The sequence below is a fragment of the Lissotriton helveticus genome, chromosome 12 (assembly GCF_964261635.1).
Source record: "Lissotriton helveticus chromosome 12, aLisHel1.1, whole genome shotgun sequence".
Lineage (NCBI taxonomy): Eukaryota > Metazoa > Chordata > Amphibia > Caudata > Salamandridae > Lissotriton > Lissotriton helveticus.
Window position 1 is genome coordinate 819,532,120 of NC_136073.1, and position 19,822 is coordinate 819,551,941.

Sequence of the window (19,822 nt, forward strand, 5' to 3'; positions counted from 1 at the left end):
GTAAACTACATCCCACTGATTTGATGGATCTGAAAATTCTACCTCTAATCACTTACTCAATCCACTGACACAAGAACCAACCAAGTCTCTCAAACTTTTCACCGCCACACACAGAATCCCTTCTTAAACTTCACCACCAGAAGCCAATGTTTTCCCAATCCTTCATCTAGTCAACGTCTGCATTCATTGCATCATTTTTCTACCCCTCAACGACACCGTCTATCATTCAAGGGATCATTACCACCTACAGATACCCTTATGACCGGTCACCATAACCCACAACATTCTTCGTATACCTCAACTACCACCAGCACACACCCATTGTCTTAATATTCATCCACAGCAGTTGGTGTCTCTCGGGCCTTTACAAACCCTCCCCACCAGCAGCACTGACCTATTCTCTTTAAATTTCTCACAATCACTCAACACGGCCATAACCCAATGAACACCTTTCAACCCAACACCCTGTCCTTCACCTGCTAACCAACCATTCAACTCCTTTCAACACCACACTCAAAACTGCTTCCAACTCATCACATCCTCTGACTGTTTTTCAATCCACAACATTATTCAAACCACCTTCCACTGATTCCCCTCCACCCCTTTACCTCTCGCACCCTCCCATTCCCTCTTAGCACCTCCCCAAGCAGTAACTGCTTGGGGAGCAGTTCAGTTCATTATAACGCTCAACCTGATCACCGGCTGCGACTGAAACACCTCCAATCCCTCCCTGACAGCACCTGATGCACCTCTCTTTCCCAAAACTACTCACACCCGCTCCAACGCTACACAGATTGCTTTAAAGCACTTGTACTCCCTTCTAAAACTGCCTCCCACTGATCCGTTCTTAAACAACCTTTCCAGTCCCCCAGAACCAACCACTGAATCCTTCCAAACCCTACAGAAACCAGTGCATTGCCAATTTGCACTCACAAGCTACACCCATTAAATTGCTTCAAATTCCTTGCAGCCCTTTCCAATACTTTGCTGTATCCAGCATCCTCTCAGTTGCTTCCAATCCCTACTCGTCTTTTTCCACCTGCTTTTTCAGTCTTGTCCATACTCAGTATACTTCATTCCCCACCCTCCCGGCAACTACTGAATGTTTAACTGTCTGCACAGCCTGCACCAGCTCAGATCTCCTTTGTTATACCTCTCTCCAATTGTGCTTTCAATCTAATCTTCTTGATCCACAGCTGTCCACTGCTACCAGCTGTTACCTACCCAAACTGAACTCCTCTAAACAAACACCATGTGGCCAACAGGGAAACCACTTCACAGAAAACCCTATTGTTTCACTGATGCGACTCCAGTCCTGGTCTGGTGGAGTTAAATAATAGAGTTTTTTTAAGGTGCCATTAATGCTTCGGGTCATTGAAGGCCCATGACCGCTGACACAAACGTGCTGCAACTAGACAGTGAAGAATCAGCGGCTGTCAAATAGTTGTCCCTGGGTATCAAAACTGTAATGTGTCAGCAACTACCCCTCACCAGTGTCTCCACAAACTCCTTCTTGTCGTCCATGTCATCCACTCGGTACGAAGCGGATTGGTTGAGATAGAAATAATAGTCTGGTGTGGTGATTCCCAGGTTCTCCCGCTCCTCAGGTGTCACTCCCTCCAACAGCTGAGCGTGAGAAACAGTGAAGCGGAAGTAAACGTTAGTAACTGTTTTTTGTCATTATTAGCATAAAAGAAAAAATATTCAAATATAAAATGAAAGGAGTCTGATAGACTAGTGTGATGGTGCATCCCTAAATCCTAGGAATGAGCTAGTCCTCATGATTTATTTATGGGAAAAATATTCTTGGGCATGAACTCATTCCCATGAAATATGTATTCAGAAACATTTCAGTTGAGCAATAAGTAAATAATAATAAAAAATAATAATTGACAAACACATTGTACATTGGGATATTTGTGACTTCCGATTTAAATCTGTGACCTGCAGGTTACACATACAGCTAGCCAAAGGAGGCACCTAAATTCCTGTGTGCCATTTTCTGGTCATTAAAAAAAAGTATATGGCATATGTCTGAATACCTCCATCCTGTGCTTCACTTTCATTAGGCCACAGAGGAAGAACCAAATGTCAACCATTCAATATAGGATTAGAAACAAAACCACTAACCAACCCAACCGGTCCAATGCGGTTACTCTTTCTAGTCTGAGGAAGTAATTTTTATTATATTCATAACTTTATCATGGAAAACTTTAGGATTAAAAAAATGCATTGTGAGAAATAAAACAATGTAGAGTAGTGTTAATGAACAAAATACTGGTCTGTTAAATTTCAGTGTTGCTTGTTTTGAACCCCCTACCCATAAATTCCACAAACTAAACTATTCCTACAGGAAACACTGAATGGGCACTATTGACTATTTGTAGTTTGTAAAACAGCTATTACATACAGCACCTGGAGCAGCATCATGTTTACCAGCCACTCAAAACCACCTTATAGTTCTCTTTGGTCATCCTGCTCTACTTACCTGGTAGTAAATGTGAAAACTCCTCTCACCAGCGTTCTGGTTGACCACTCTCGACTTCTCCAGCAGGAAGTTGGATATTTTCCCTCCATCTGGCTCTCCACCGCGGCTGAACTGAATCTCGAAATACTTTCCCTGAAGATGAAAGGGGCGAAAAAATGGAACGAGGGCACGTTAGTCAAACACCTGAAACTTATCACCCTTAATCATAAATGAAATGGCCACTAAATTCAGGAAATAGGCATTAAGGAAAACAATTATAAAAAAGGGCAAAATAAGCCTGTACCTATTTGCAACCTTGACAGATTTAAAACTAAACTCCTGCTGGCTTACCACCAGAGACTATGCTAAGATGAAATTGGTCTAAGAAATAATTTTGGCATTTTTCAAAATTGTTATTTTTTAATGTCCAAACTTTTGAACCTCAGCAACAGACAATGGCAAATGGCAGGTTTCCTGAGGAAGATTCAAGGAGTGCATATGAAGGATCGAAAAATGTGGTACAACATTAGCATCATGCAACATATCCAAAATAGTCTCAAATATAAACTAACATCTATCTGAATTCCGGCTCATGATCAACCCTCATTGAACAAAATCCTTTAGAAAGGGTTACATTACAGGAGTATCACTCTTCGTAACTGGAGCAGTGCATTGCAGCCCCCAAGCGTAAGACCCACACTGGCATCGTTTTAAAAGTTTCTTAAATGTGAGATGTATTCACGCAAAATAGTCACTTTTGTTCCGTCATAAACTGGGATACGATATGTATCAAGCACCTCAGGGTTCCAAAGATAGGTCCTCTACGCGGCTTCATATTTGGATTTCAGCTAAACTCAAAGGCAATAGTATGGTCTTCCATCCGTTGGATAAGAATCTGCAGGACTAGTCACTGATATTTGAGCAGAATCTTGACATCTTTCACATTTATATTCATAATCAAACATGCCAATGAGGAGCCCTATACATTCTCTCAAATAAAAAGCCTTGCTCCAAGGTTCAACCAAGATTAATCTATGTTTTATGTTCCAAATTTTAATAATAGCTTCCTGGAGCCCAGTGCAATAGACTTTCTGAAATGAAGATGGTACTCAGTATCTCCAGCATCAAGAGGTTAACCCATTCCCCCAAAGGAACCTTTCCAATTTTTAATGAAGTTTTTTTGTCAACTCTTGCATTTTCAAACTGCTATTCCCTAGAGATAGGTCTGTGCAGCCCAACTGTGCAGCCCAAGGCATTGTTGACTGAATATCTATCAGGATTTATATTCAATTGACTACAGTTTTTATTTGCAGAGTTTTATATAGCGCGAACTTGACCCGAATCGGGTATCAGAGCGCTTTACATCGCACCAGTTACGTTACATGAGGACACATTCATTTTTGCACCAGTTACGTTACATGAGGACACATTCATTTTTGTTAGGCTCGAGGAGATTTAGTGATTTGCCCAGAATCACAGGATGTTTAGCGTCGTTACAGAGACTCAAACCCAGGTCCGAGGTTGAGCGCCCTAGCCGTTAGGCCAACTCCTCTACCAGTTGTCTCCAAAGTTCTCAGCCATAACCCAAGTTCCAATTCAGGAAGGACCTCAAGACCTGGCTCTTCCAACGATCCACCAACCAGTTCAACCAGCAGCCCCCCCTGCCCAGTCACCCCCCAGTGCCTCGAGACCCTTAAGTTGAGTAGCCGCGCTATACAAATACCCGATTGATTGAAAGAAATCAGAACACCCTTTCAATAAAAATTAAACAAACAGATGCTCCAACTATAGTCAACAATTTCAATACTTAGAATAGACAAGCTTTTAAATCAGAGTTTAACCAAGAATGCCTGGAAAATCACCCGTGGTGCCACACAGATCCATTCCATTGGCCTCCGAGCCGAAAAGAAGCTGCTGATCTTTCTTAAAATCGACAGGCCTTTTACATCTGTGGGAAATAGACCAAACGTGCCTAGTAAAAAAGGAGATTCAGCACAAAAACACTAGTGACCCTGAAAAACACAGGGACGTGCTTAATAAAGCTCAAACTGGAAACACCCAGCAATACTTCTGGTACAGTGTATGTTTGTCATATGACTGACAAGCTGCTAGAAGACCATTTCAATCTCCCATATACTATGGATGTCTCCGCTTTGGAAATAGCTCAACTACACCATTACTATACTCCTGCAACCGTTTACCACAATAGTTTCATCTAAAAGATCTGAACTCAGTTTGCACTCCTGTAAATATACGCAAGTATGATTTAATGGGCGACGTGCTGCCCATCATTTTTTTTTGTACATGGAATGGCCCGTAACACAAAATCCTAGAACCAGCCCAACTTTTTCTTGTCAGTGTAACCGGTCACTTTTTCCATCTGAAAGCCAGGAATTAGCATTCAAAATCTTTCTCCAACACATTTTGTGTGGAAGAAACACCGGATCCCTTGGGGCAATCATGCCAATGCGTAAACATAAAGTAAAGTATCATGTGACCCTTTCACAATCTAACTGTGGAAGAGAATATCACGGAGTGAGTGGGATAGCAGCTACCAATTGTTTTCATTTAGATGCTAGTTGGAAGAAAGTGGCGGATGTTACATGGGGAAAAAATAAAATGCCCGTCTGATTCTTGGATTTTGCACAGTAGGCCCGAAAATGTCCAAAAGGGTTAGATTAAACTTCCCCTTAATTATACTGGGGGCATTCTTCATGTTTGTAGCCAACACCATTGCAGCCAAGAATGGACTTGCAATGACATGGTTTACAACTCTGATTAAACATTCTAGGCTGGATCACTTATCAGGAATACTTTTACTATCTTCTTTTAAACCTTCATTCTGTTCCCTTTTGAAATGTTACACACTTTAGAATCCTTGTACTGAATGTGGGTGGCAGATAGACAAGCTTTGTGAGCCAAGTTCAGGCCATGAAAGAAAAGGGTATGAATGTTGGGTGGGGAGGACATTCTAGACAAACTAGGGGTCCTCACTAATCCAAGTGAAGAAGGAGGAGGACGTTAATACTCACAAATCTGCTGGAGTTGTTGTTTCGGACGGTCTTGGCATTCCCGAAGGCCTCCAAGAGAGGATTGGATTGCAGTATGATGTCCTTAACGTGCTGTGGGAGACATTTGTTACCATGTTACTTACAACAAACAAATCATGGATGAAGGGTGATGTAATTGATAACACAAGGAAGTTAAACAAGGAAACGAAAGAAAAGGAAACATAGGAAAATAGGGTGGAGGTTTGAATGGTCATGAACAAACTAGCGAACGAAGGAGGAAACGTATTTCCCCAAACTGAATGGCTACTGTGTGCCTGAATTAGTCAACATGACAAATCCTTTCAATGAACAGGAAAATGAAGGTGGTACATACCAACGTGTATTGATAAAGACTAACTACCTATCGATCCGACTTGAAGGAGGATTGTATGCAAACTCTTCTTTATAAGTCATCCACTACTTGGGAATTACTAGGAAATGGTCCGGTATGGAAAGCTTTTAAGTGAAATAAAAATATTTTATGTAATTTATAGGAAATAATTCATTGACTTCCTTCACCGTGACCTCACTTTAACACACAAATGATCTAACTCGGTTTGTAACTTGTTTTTAACTCTTTGTAAGCATCCCAGAATTATAGACCACAAATTAAACAATGGTGAACTATCAGCATCTTGAATACTAAATTACTGTATGCATATGAGCAGGCTGGCATCAGATAACGCACACCATGTTTGCCAATTCATTTAGGTCAAATCATGGCCAGCCCTCTTTCCCTCTTGTAATAGTGAAGTCGGACTACTAAGATGGTGTACTACAGAGTTCCTCATATGTACGACCACAGCACTCACAGGAAAATCAATCAGAATTTCTAGAGCACGGCTTATCACCCATGAGGTTATTCAGGCGCTGTGCTGCGGGACTTCGTTGAAAAGCCAGGTTTGGAGTCCCTTCCTGAAGTCTGTCAGCGACAGAGCGACCTACAGGGGTGGAGGGTAAGGGAGTCCCAGGATTTGGCGGCGAGGTGGGAAAAGGAGTGTCCTCTGGTATGGCAGCGGAAGATACGCAGTATCTGCGTGAAGGCGAGATGAGCTGAGGTCCCTGGATGGTTTGTGGAAATTCAGGCGGTGGTTCATGTAGGCAGGTCCTTGGTCATGGAGGGCTTAGTAGGCGTGGGTCAGTATCCTGAATTGGAATCTTTTCTGGATGTGGAGCCAGTGGAGGTCTCTCTGGTGTTGGGTGATGTGGGTTCTCTAGGGCAGGTTGAGGGTCAGTCCGGCTGCTGTATTCTGGATCGTCTGGAGTCTTCAAGAGTTCGCTGGTGGTGCCTGCATAGAGTGGGTTGCCATAGTCCAGCCGACTGGTGAGGAGGCCCCGAATCCCCGTTTTCCTGGTATTGGCATAACTGTTGCACATATTTTAATGATTGTTATAAAATATCTAGGAATCGCATACATTATATTTTGGGGAGGCTAGCGGAACATGCCCCTTAAGTGTTTGAGAGACAGGGATGTCATGTAAGAAATGTGATTTTAGTTTTGTGATGGTGTATCAGTTTAGTATCCCTTCATCACCCACCAAGGTGCTGCCGACAGGAGGTTGGATGTAGGCCACACTGAGGGGTGGGGGTGTAGGCATACAGTGTGTTGGGAATAGTGGAACATAAAACATACTTGGGGAGATGGATGTAGAATATCACTGACAAACTTTAAGCATAAGTTATGGTTTATTTATTTATTTGCAGAGTTTTATATAGCGCTGGCTAGACCCGGAGGTATCAAAGCGCTTTACCGGAGGATCAGCGAGTTACAAGTTACAAAATTATATCAGTTACAGGAGCCAAGTAGAACATAGGAGAAAAACAGTGAATACACAATAACATGGGTTATTAGCACATAGCATAGACAAGACACACATCAAACGGGGCATGGAAGGTAGGGGGGGATGGTAAAAAGGGGCAAGGAGTGCATAATCGGGTCAGGCAGACCGACAAGAGGGAAAATACTTACAAAACAGTCACAGTAAAAGACAAACAAACCGGCTGAGGACCAACAATCATAAACATCCTGTAAATCGGTGATCATTTTCCTCATAAAATATTAACATGTTTTAAAAAAAAAATCATAATTCTCTGAGCCCATACTAATCCATTTATGGGCTAGCAACGGTTTTAGCTGCAGAGGTTTGAGTTATGGTTTGTGTAATTGATTAGAATAGATGAATTTTAGGGATTTTTAGGTCTTGCTTTGGACCCATAACATTGCTAACTTTTTTTTTTTTCATGGAATTTCTTAGTCTCTTATACCATATGAATGTTAAAGTGTATGCACGATCTTAGCCCTAACTTTATTTTACTCCTTTTTCTGTGCATTCCTATGGGTATTTTTTTTTTTTTAGGATCATTAACGTTAGATGCGAGGCCACTGCCCATATTTCCAGACCTTGCAAAGGGAGTCTGTGCACACGGTTTGGCCTGGCCATGCTTCCAACCTACATGATTGAAATTTTCAAAGTGTGGGGTATAGCTTTTCAAAGTTTTGTGCTGAAGTGGAGAACAACATTTCTTATGGCAGCTAAAATGAGACATTTATCTTTTCTTGAACCCCCGCCCTTTAACTTTTTTACCTGCATGGATCTGCACAAAACTGCATATGTCACAACTTACCCAGTTTTGTGCCAAAGTTCGTGCTGATTTGTCAAAAGGCAGCAAAGTTATAAGCGAAACAAAAATGCATTTTCACTGGAAAGTGTGGCTGAACCATTACTACAGTCCTTACCGTTGATGCTATAATATATATGTATTACAAACACTTTTCTGACTCTTCACTTTTGATGTAATAGGTTTACAGTGGGGATAAATACCTGCACTTTTGGGCCTCCTCCGGACACTTTCGACACGTAGCCCATGATGTACTTGGCAGCGACAGTCTTGCCAGCTCCGCTCTCTCCGCTAAAAGAGAAAGAAAAAACACTTACAGTTGTCCCAAAACCTGGTTAACATTCTCCAATTCAAACCCCTTCTTTTGCTTCACTGGTAGGGCACAGCCATGCTTTACAGATGCCAGGCAATGTTCGACTTTATCCATTTGAGTTATGCGTCACTTTCTTTGTGGTACCTGATTTATAATGGTAGTGTCACAAGTGGGACCTGAGATTATTGGCTGTGGACATGTACCTCGAGAGAGATGGCACACAGTGAGTTGAGGAGTTGCGGTACAATGATGAGATTACAAAGCAGTGGTCAGGTGATTCTCCTTGTGGACCTCTTACTCCTAGAGCACCAGTTTGGAATTAATGTATTAGCAGTAAATCTCTTTTAAAACGTCAAGACTCAAAACTGGGCAAATTGACATAAGCTACCCCATACTTAACTTTGCTGAGCATGAGCAATTATGATGAGGAAATAAGTGATGAAACATTCAACCAGTCGTAGAAGGCCCATGATGGAAATGACTTGTACATTGCCAGGGTATAGCAGGCAGGTATGTAACACTCATATTAGGATTTAAAGTATAACAAGGAGCAGGTTTGGATGGAGCATTGTAGTTAGTTTGTCTGGAGGCTAATGTACAGCACCAAGGAACTAGTACTTGCTAACTGCACTTGGTGACGAAGTAGTGCGACCTGTAAGCATGGATGACTGAGTTTCCCCAAATACAGCTAAGTGTAAGACACCCGCTCTGAAAGCCTTGTGCCAGACTTCCTTGTTACCATCTCATTGGCTTGTACTCTTTATTCTAGGGTTCTTTTCTTCAATATAGAAATGTTTCAGGCTCTGCCCTACATCCCAGGCCTCTAAGAAGTAGACAGGAGTCTGGGCACGCCATCCAGCCTCACGCCTGAACCCCGTTACCAGAGTTACCTGATGATGACACACTGGTTCTCCCCATCAATCAGCATGTTCCTGTACATGGTGTCGGCCAAAGCGTAGATATGGGGTGGGTTTTCATACTGAGCCTGTAGGAACGGAGGCAAGAAAATTAATTCAAAATAGAATATCCAGTGGTAGACACAACAAATTGATACCATTGAAGTTATCTTGCTCTTGGGTCAGTGTAGGGTCACAAGACTCAAATCTTTCAAATGCTAGACCTGGAGGCCTGGAGAATGATGACAGTAGTAACTTTGAGGGAGCTAAGGACAGTAAGGGGAGGCAGGCAATGCCACAGATGCAGCATTGACACTCACTTGTCCAGTGGCCATTGATAACACAGCATGTTTGAAGTGTTGCATGAAACAGGAAGACACAAATACAGCAGTATCACCACTGGTTGGTAACAGCAGCTCAGGATGCAGATGACTGTTCCATGGCCAGTCGATGTATGCTACTGAGTAACCTTTACGCAGGTAGTTGCCCCCTAGTAAGGCCATTTTAACATTGGAAGGAGAAGCCTTGCACTACTCCCTGTGCCCGGATACACTGGAATTTCTTCAACATGTTCTGGTGCACCAGTACAAATCTTTCCTTTGCCCAGGTTTACTTTTGGTTGTTATAACGGCGTGATACTCCTAACATTACTCGCCTGAAGTTATAAATGGTCATGGACATAGTGTGACTTGGTTTCTGGCTTCAGCTTTCAACACGTGTTGCACGTATGATAGTGTTCACTGTGCTCTGCTACATTTGTCATCGAACACTGCACATAAGTACACCTATCATTACACATCACATCTTGGTACTCCTAATATCAGATCAAGGTTAACAAGAGGTCATGCATGGTCAATCATGGACATGGCTTCACCTGCTCTCCAGGGTGCACCTTTCAGCAGAGCTCGTACACATGATAACATTCATCATTGCCTGGACACTTGATGTCACTCACTACATTCTGCACACCGTATGTTACTCACCGCACCCTGATACACCTCAATCTCCCGATCCGTGAAGTATGGCAGCTGCTTGAACGGGTTGACAGAAATAAGAACCGAACCAATATATGTCTACTGAAGAGTCAGGAAATCCAACAGCAATTAAACAATCAGGACCTGCCTTCCCTGGTGGTGAAGGGCTGGACAGCAAGGCCTCATACTCTCCTGTTTGCATTTTTTATTGTAAGCTCTGCAGGAGATCCCTTTGTGCAGTGTGGGTCTGTATTACATGATGCATATATTTAACAAGGACCCACTGAATACATAGAAATGTAGTTCCTAGACCAGGGAAAACAATTGAGTGATAAGTATCAATCTAGGCAACAACCATAGTAGACATAGGAAGGGACTGAGCTATGTTGTAGCTCAGTCCCTTCCTATGTCTGTATTACATGATTGCAACCCCTGCAGAGCTTTACCTCATTCTCTGTGTCTGTATTGCTTACATTACTGTACCTGTTGTAAGATGCTCCTGCTAATGCCTTGTGCATGTATTACTATTTGTTTTAACAGTACGCTATGAGCTGAATGGCCTTCCACCATCTTCGGTTACTGTAAGTTGTGCTGGACATTTTCTTTATCCCCCTGTATCTATAGGAATTGTTTTACTGAAGGTGTTCTATGCAGTGAGCTTTCTATCATCCAGTGCCTTGGTATGGTATGACTACTGTCACTATCAGCTCTACAGAGACCCGATTGTCCTGATCATACAACACTATCGTAAAGGGTACACAGACTCTAGTACTTCTTTGGACGGAAGGCTGTATTTAGAGGTGGAGGATGAGCGGGTGGTTTGAGTTTAGGAATATGTTTCTAAGAAGGAACGAAAGGAGTTTTTTTTAAAAGCAGGTTATTTCAAGAATCATGGGAAGGGTGAGGGAGTAAAATTATTTTGATATGTCGCGAAGAAAACTATTTGTGGAATATTTGTGTGGCCCCTCCCACTGACATTATGTGGTGAATAAACATATCTGTGAAAGTCATGAGTAACATCTTTGAATTTCTAAAAGTAAAAAGATAATCGGATCGGATTTCTGATGGAAGAGAATGGATGGTATAGTTTTCTAAGGCACCTAATATTGCGTCAGTATGCTTTGTCTATTTGTGTGTGAGGGAAGTTGATTTGTCCAGACCATGTAATTAAGTGTGAGAGCAATGATTACAGTCTGGGTGTGCTGGCTTCACTTGAAAAAGCTTCACCATAGCAGCAGATCAGGTCCATACCTTGATAGGTACCACTCTACCTTTCTCCTCAATACCAAAGGTGAAACCGATAAAATGCTCTATACTGCACCAAGCCATCCCTCCCTATTTTCTGCATGTTCTTCTCTTTCAGTATTGCTGTTCTTTCCTCCCTGCCCCACGCCCACTCCACCTCCACCTCTGCTGGTGTCTCTAAAGGATACAAAGATGTAGTCGTCCATGTAGCGCTTCTTGAGGTTTTCGACGATGGCCTCCTCATTGATTTTTGACAAGAGCACCATGTCATCCACCCCGCTGTGCTTGACATTCTGGGCTTGCCAGTGGTACCGCTCCTTGCTCCCCTGTGAAAGATAAGAGACTGGGTTACATTCACACTGCACTAGAAGAGCCATTATCCAACTTCATACGGTTTATATTATAGAACTCGAAAGCATGAGAAGCTAAGTCATTCGTACCAGGAATTAAATGTGTGAGGGAGGTAAACTTCTTGACTGGCACAGTTGCCTAAAAACTTACCTCACTCTCATGGTCACATATGGTCATGGGCTACGTAAATGAAGAGAAAAGTGTGGGACCACAAATAACTGTATAAGAAAATTTCATAAGAATAAATAATGACACAAGCGACCTGGAGATAGATATTATGCACGAGAGTGTATATATATATATATATATATATATATATATATATATATATATATATATATATATATATATATATATATATATATATATATATATATATATATATATATATATATATATATATATATATATATATATATATATATATATATATATATATATATATATATATATATATATATATATATATATATATATATATATCCTACTGGCGGTCGCATTTAAAAAACCTTTGAAATTCACTGAAAAAACCATAGGTTTCAGACCTTATATAGTTAGGAATTGGCTTTTACAAAACCTTTGAAATTCACTCAAAAAACTATAAGTTTTAGTGGTGTTATAGTTAGCTGGACATTTTACTCATACAAAACCATTGAAATTGCTCCTATATAGTTAGTTGTACTAAGTATATATCGCGCACCCGCAATCCACTGCTGATGATGTCACATATTAGATCATTCATGACATGGTCAGTGACATCACTGATGACATCTCAAATGACATCACTGATGACATCACTGATGACATCACTGATGACATCACTGATGACATCACTGATGACATCACTGATGACATCACTGATGACATCATCCAGTGAATGTGGTTTGCTTCGTTATTTAAATATGCATTATATATATAGCAATTTGCATTGAAGAGTGAGTGGATATATAAATAAATATTTGGATGGAGGATTTAGTAGCAGTGTAATTTACTGTTTACATGACCATTTTATAATGTCTCACTAAATATAGTGGATAGTGACTAAACTGTGTGAATATCTGTATCACTTTGTCAGTTGTTGTGTAAACTGATTCTACAGTTGGTTACTAGCTATGTGAAAGTCTATATTAGTTATTGATTAGTTAACTGAGTATTTGTATGGGAGTGTGAAAGTGTGTGTGGTTCGGTGGAGGGTGTGTGACTGTCCAAAGATGTGTGAATAGTTTATTCAGTAGATATATGAAGTTAAAACTACATGTTCTAACAGTTTGGGTGAGGGAATCTCTTTATGGGTGTGGTGATGAGCAAATATATTTCTCAAAGGTACAGGTCCAACAAACTAGAAAAATAAAAGGCAGTGTATGTGTCAGTTGTTGTATATAAATAAGTATACATAAGACACAATGATTGTGTAAGTGACTGTATGGATAACTGTATACTTGTAATAATGATTTTATAATTCACTAAGTATGACTTACTATCGAAATGAATAGAAGAAGTGGTGTTTGTATAAGTGTTTTGCTAAGTAAATATGTAAGTATGATCCATTGTTTGCATAAGTGAGTAGGATGACTTCATATGTGAATAGGATGCGTGCTGTTGTTTAATGTCGATATAGATGTATAAGTATTTTTGATAGTGTTCTATTGTTCATTGACAGCATGTATGAGTGAATCCATAGGTAAGGGATTAGATGTGTGTATACATGTATGAATCACCGAGTGGATTTTTAGATACTTGTATTGCTGTGACAATGGATTTAAATATGATACTCTGTATTTTACAAACAGTGATGAAAAATTGTAATAGTGTATGAAAAGGTGTATGTGATTGTCACGTGGATGATGTCATCAGTGATGTCATTTGAGATGTCATCAGTGATGTCACTGACCATGTCATGAATGATCTAATATGTGACATCATCAGCAGTGGATTGCGGGTGCGCGATATATACTTAGTACAACTAACTATATAGGAGCAATTTCAATGGTTTTGTATGATTAAAATGTCCTGCTAACTATAACACCACTAAAACATAGTTTTTTCAGTGAATTTCAAAGGTTTTTAAAATGCTAATTCCTAACTATATAAGGCCTGAAACCTATGTTTTTTTCAGTGAGCCTTGAATCCAATTGTTGCGCCATTTGTACAAGCAAGCAAGCAGCCTTTGAGAAAGGGGGTTTATTTCCCTGAAACGCGTCAGGCAAGCACAAATTGCATGGCTTTATGGAGGCAATTTTACCACGAGTGCCGGATGGTATGGCGAGTTGCTGAGTGCTCCCTCAAGCTTCTGGGCACTTATATATATATATATATATATATATATATACATACATACATACATACATATATATACCTATATATATACCTATACCTATAGGCCTGAATAATGACGAGGAGCTGTGGGTCCACCTAGAGTAGCTAGGGTTATTTGTATAGATGGCACTGATAGACACAACAACATGCCCCTGCAAACTAATAAACCCATGTAGACAATGCATGGTTTAACTCACTGCTATTCCTAACTTCTCTCTCTCCCAGAACTGACCTTTGTGTATGACTAAAAAATACATTGGAGTACACGCCCATAGAGGGCGTGAGAATAGGATGAGGGGATTGACAACAGTGATTATAAGCCCATACAGGGCGAAATTTAAATATGTGCGCAAGTGTAACAGGGAAAAAAAGTCCTGAGAGGTGGAGGAGGTTGCCATGTGACGTTGTTCAGGAATTAATAAAACATAGAGGTGATATATATCCATCGTGAAGAACATAGGATTAACTGTCACTTTTTTATAACACATGGAATGTTACAATAGGCACTTGGGAATAACAAAAGGTATGAATGTAAATAATTTGTTTGATTGCTTGTCTTTTGCCTCCACCCCATTCTCCGAAAATAGGAGCACCTAGGCGCACGAATGAGGAATATTTTAGATAATATTGGGTAACTCCATGTTGTCTTTTTAAATGTGCACGATCACGTGAAGTTCACCATTTCCCCTGTACATTGATTACCTTTTAATGTCTGTGTAAGAACTACAACATTGCACGTTCAAATATGGCCGCCGAAATACTGTCGGAGTTAGTCCTTTCTCTATGTTTAGGGAAGGTTGGGGATTTAATGGTGGCTGAAATGAAATTGTAACTGACACTGACGAAGCCTAAACGGTGAAACGCGTCTGTCAAGGGGGCAGGGGGGTCTGCCAATAAACCTATTGTGGTGAAACACCGACTTGGAGTGCCGTCTATCTTTCACTCTGTGGATTCGAGTGTGTTACTGTTCAAAATACACCATTGGAAGTTCATACCCATCTTTCGGACATTTAAGATGCTTATATTAATGAACAGAACAAAAAATACTTACTATTTCATCAAATTGTTTTACCAATTCATTAACTAAGATGAGCAGTTTAACGTTCAAACACAATTCTGCCCAAGAGGACTGCAATTTCTTAGTATCCAACAATACTCCTTTATGTACACATTAACAATTCTGTTTCGTAATATTGGCTGCAAAAGTCATCATATTGTACAGACACATTATGCCCTCATGGGCCCTTTCTCTTGTACCATTTCATTTCATTTAAACACCTTTACTATATGATAGACTTGTATTCTAGCACCTATATATCGATGTATCCCAAAAGCAATAGCACCAACTTACAACAGTTAACAGACTCGGTTTAGAATATATAAAGTGCAAAACTTTTATTTTTACGAAATGACCATCCAAGAACACCAGTCTTTTACTTATTCCAAAAATCGATAAAGATGAACATAATTCACCAGGACGTCCACTAACATCAGAAATAGGTGGTATTTTTGAGAATACCTCAAAGTATGTTGACTATTTTTTAGGAGACTTTGTACAGAGTCTTCCTTTTCATGTCCAAGATACAGGAGAGGTTTTTAAAACAAATGTTTACATACCATGGGGCAGTTACTATATATGGATTTCTATTGATGTCACAACATTACATACAAGTATAAAACAGGAGGATGGGTTAGGATCATTGATGCACTTGCTCAGCTCAAGACCATTAACATTATGGAAGCATACACAAATGTTCCTTTGTATGGTGCAAATATGTTTGGAGTATAATTGTTTCATGTTCAATACTGAACTTTTCCAACAAATCAGAGGTACAGGAATGGGCACCTGCTTTGCCCCAGGTACACACAAGGGCAGGAAGGAAGAACAGGGGCTGCAAAATGAATATCAAACGGAATGGTCTGAATGCCTGACATTTTGGTCCAGATATATTGATGACCTATTTGTGACATGGAGGGGGTCAATTGAAAGTGCACAGAAATGTGTAGACTGAATTAATGAGAACTCTATGAACCTGCACTATAAGTAAAGAGGAAGTGAATTTCCTGGATGTAATTGTGTATGTAAAGAACACGCTTAAACAGTAAATTATTTAGAAAATTAACTGCAGGTAACAGTACTACATGCCACTAGCTATCACCCTAATAACCTAATAAGAAGCATCCCTTAATGGGAGAGTCTGCGTGTGAGAAGGAACTGTAGTCCATAAGAGGAACCAGACAAGGGATGTACTGAATTGGCAGAAAGATTAATAGAAAGAGAATACTCTCAGGAAGCAATAGAGGGTGCTAGACTAAGAGCTAACTGAACCAAGGTATCAGCTGCTTTTTAAAAGGAAAAAGAAGAAAAGCAGGGATATCTCCAAATTTAGGCTAATTACTACATTAGCCAACAAGAAGAGATACGAAAAATAATACAAAAATATTGTCTTGTAGCAAAGAATGATCCAGGAATTAGTATACTAGCCCCTAAGAAACAGGGTGTGACCTTTAGAAAGGAAAGATCAATGAAAGATGATTTCGTGAAAAGTAGTCCAGAAATGAGATCGAAAGAAACTTGGTTGTAAGGAAGTCGAGGTTTCACAAATGGAGCAAATGCAAAGTATATCAATATGGCAAAAAAAGGAATATTGGTCACCTTTCTAAAGTCTTCCTAGGAAAATAAAAGGGAACTTCCACTGCAAAAATGACTATGCTGTGTATATTCTGAAATGTGCATGCAAACTAATGTGCACGATTTTCTCAGTGCATAAAAGAATTCTACAACACATAAGAGCAAGTAAGGAATAAGGACAGAAGCTATCTGGTTGCCCAGCATTTAGCAGAAAAGCACAACAGTGATGACAGAGGATTGAGGCATTTTGTGATTGATACAATACCTATAAGTAGTAGAGGGGGGAAATAGAGAATAAAACCTCTGAAGATCAGAATCTAAATATATATTATAGAACTTAACACCAAGGCCCCCTAAGGGTTTGAACGTGAAGGAAGACCTCCACACACATCTTTAGGTTGTGTATCTCCTTTTTAGGTCTCGGCCTAGCGATGGCTGCGCTTGCGCAGTCTCGCTGGCGAGATTTTATGTTTTTAGGTATGGGGGCTTGAACCAGCCCCTCTTCCTCTTCTCCATTGGCTGGCTTCCTAAACGGAGGCCAGCGATTGGAGGGGCGTCACTCCGTTCAAGCCCGGATTTGGGGGGGTGTTTTTGGTGTTCTTATTCTCTCCCTGACATCATCGGCAGAGAGCACGCCCCTCATCACGCTGCCTGCACGCCCAAGTCAGCTCTCTGATTGTTTAATAAGGAACACCAATCAGAGGGCCGACTGGCGCGTGCAGGCAGCGTGAGCAGACTCTGCCTCCACACAGCGCAGCCCGGCCACATACTTGTTCAACGTGAAAAGTGTTTTTAAAGTTATCTAAATAAAAGAAATCTGCAAATTAAAACGGGGCAGGTGAAAAAAATGAATGGGCGTTAACTCCCCCTCTCAAAAATGGAAAAAAAAGCTCAAGAGGGAACGCATTCTGCGCACGCTCTTTACACGAAACCAGAGGGCATTTCAGATTGTGCCTAATAAATGTGCGGGAATAAACATATTCTCTGTCCTTAAACACAGTTGTTGCTAAATCCGCATGAATTCGGGAAACCTGAAAGATAGTCTTCGCTCGGTGTTCACTACCCGGCTGAAACAGGCGAGTCGAAAGGAGCACAGAAATGCCTATCATGCGAGGCCACATAAAGTGACCAGAGGGCGTGGGCGCGGACTCGCTTCCCACACACGGGATCTCAGTCCAGGCTACTCCTGCTCGCGCCTCATCGCTCGCTGTCCGACCGGAAGTGACGCGCCTTCACCTGCTGCTGCCGCCTCAGGCTATCCTGTTGCAGTTGGCAGCGCCCGCTTGGGAGCGAGTACGCCGATCCGTCGCCTGCCTGCCCCTGCTTCTCGTTCCAGCCGCCACCTGTAGGATGGGGATCCGAGCACCTCTGATGCCCTTGGCGGGTTTGCTGCCGGTTGGAGTCTGTGAGTCCGAGCGCTCATTGGGTGATCTGGGAGGAGCCGTGGGCAGTTGGTGCTGGTGGGGGGACCCACACAAAGCGTGTGCCGCTGCCGACAAGGAGAGTGGTCAAACTCCAGACCCTTTCACCGATGTGGTGTCCCACAGTTAAGGCTGCCCATAACTTTTTTTTTTTTACTGCACCCATCCCTTGCTGCACCCGGCCATAAAGGCGGCTGTAAAGTTTAAGGTCTCTGTTCCCTCGCCCCCATCAGCCACGCTTTCCTCCGAGAGAGAGCGCTTCCACTCCCGCTCGCCCTCCCTCGATCCTCAATACCCAGAGCCGATCCCCACGGCACAGGACTGCGCCGCTCCCAGGTGTAGTGCTGACAGGGTAGTTTACATGTTTAAGGCACAAATGCATAGATCAGCGTGTAATGTGCTAGTCAAAGTGCTGAATCCCCCTCTCCACCTCTGCTCTCACCACCACCTCCACTTCCCCCCCTCCCTCCTCCCTGCCTGCCTGCACCTTTACTCCCACCTCCACTGCCACACCCTCCTTCCTCCCTACACCTCCACTCCCCCTCCACCCACTTCCACTCCGACCTCCACTCCCTCTACCCCCTCCACCTCCACTCCTGTTTCCCTTCCCTCCACGTCCACTCCCTCCTCCTTCCCTCCATTCCCTCCTCCTCCCCTCCCTACACCGCCACTCCCTCCTCCTTCCCTCCACTTCCACTCCCTCCACTTCCACTTCCACTCCCACCTCCCTCCACTTCCACTCCCACTCCCACCTCCCTCCACTTCCACTTCCACTTCCACTCCCACCTCCCTCAACCTCCCTCCCCAACCTCCCTCCCTCCCCCCTCAACCTCCAATCTCCCACCTTCACTTCCTCCTTAATCCCTCCACCTCACTCACCCCTCCTCCACCAGCACTCCACCCTCCCTCCCAGCACCTCCACTCCCCCTCCTCCCATCCCCTCCCTCCCTGCACCTCCACTCCACTCCACACCTACCCCCACCACTCCCTATACCTCCACTCCCCCACTGCCCCCTTCCTTCCATAAACAATAAAACTAACACATTTTTGGTATTAAGTCTGGTTTTTATTAGGATACGTCAAATGTATATAATGTTTTCTAGGTTATATATAAAGTGACAAATGGTTATAACACTTTCTTAATTATAACTTTTAAACATGCGGCACAACATTCACAATGCTCTGTAACACATTAACACCACCACATCCACCACCACCACCACATCCACCACATCCACCTCCACCACCACCACATCCGCCACCGCCACCACCACCACCACCACCGCCACCACCACATCCGCCACCACCACCACCACCACATCCGCCACCACCACCACCACCACATCCGCCACCACCACCACCACATCCGCCACCACCACCACCACATCCGCCACCACCACCACCACCACCACATCCACCACCACCACACACATCCACCAGCACCACATCCACCACCACCACACACATCCACCAGCACCACATCCACCAGCACCACATCCACCAGCACCACATCCACCAGCACCACCACATCCACCAG

The 19,822-nt window shown here is 42.3% G+C and overlaps 1 protein-coding gene across 1 annotated transcript in view; it reads right to left on the minus strand.

The window, feature by feature from the left end:
• Positions 1-19,822, minus strand: part of LOC144799119 (unconventional myosin-Ie-like) — a 232,423-nt gene that overhangs the window by 93,712 nt on the left and 118,889 nt on the right. Inside the window, exons 2-8 of the mRNA XM_078670315.1 lie at positions 11,754-11,891; positions 10,330-10,419; positions 9,341-9,435; positions 8,341-8,428; positions 5,500-5,589; positions 2,489-2,620; positions 1,492-1,626 (exon numbers count right to left, since the gene is read on the minus strand). Of these exons, the coding sequence (XP_078526441.1) occupies positions 1,492-1,626; positions 2,489-2,620; positions 5,500-5,589; positions 8,341-8,428; positions 9,341-9,435; positions 10,330-10,419; positions 11,754-11,891 (768 nt within the window). The remainder of the gene's footprint in view (positions 1-1,491; positions 1,627-2,488; positions 2,621-5,499; positions 5,590-8,340; positions 8,429-9,340; positions 9,436-10,329; positions 10,420-11,753; positions 11,892-19,822) is intronic.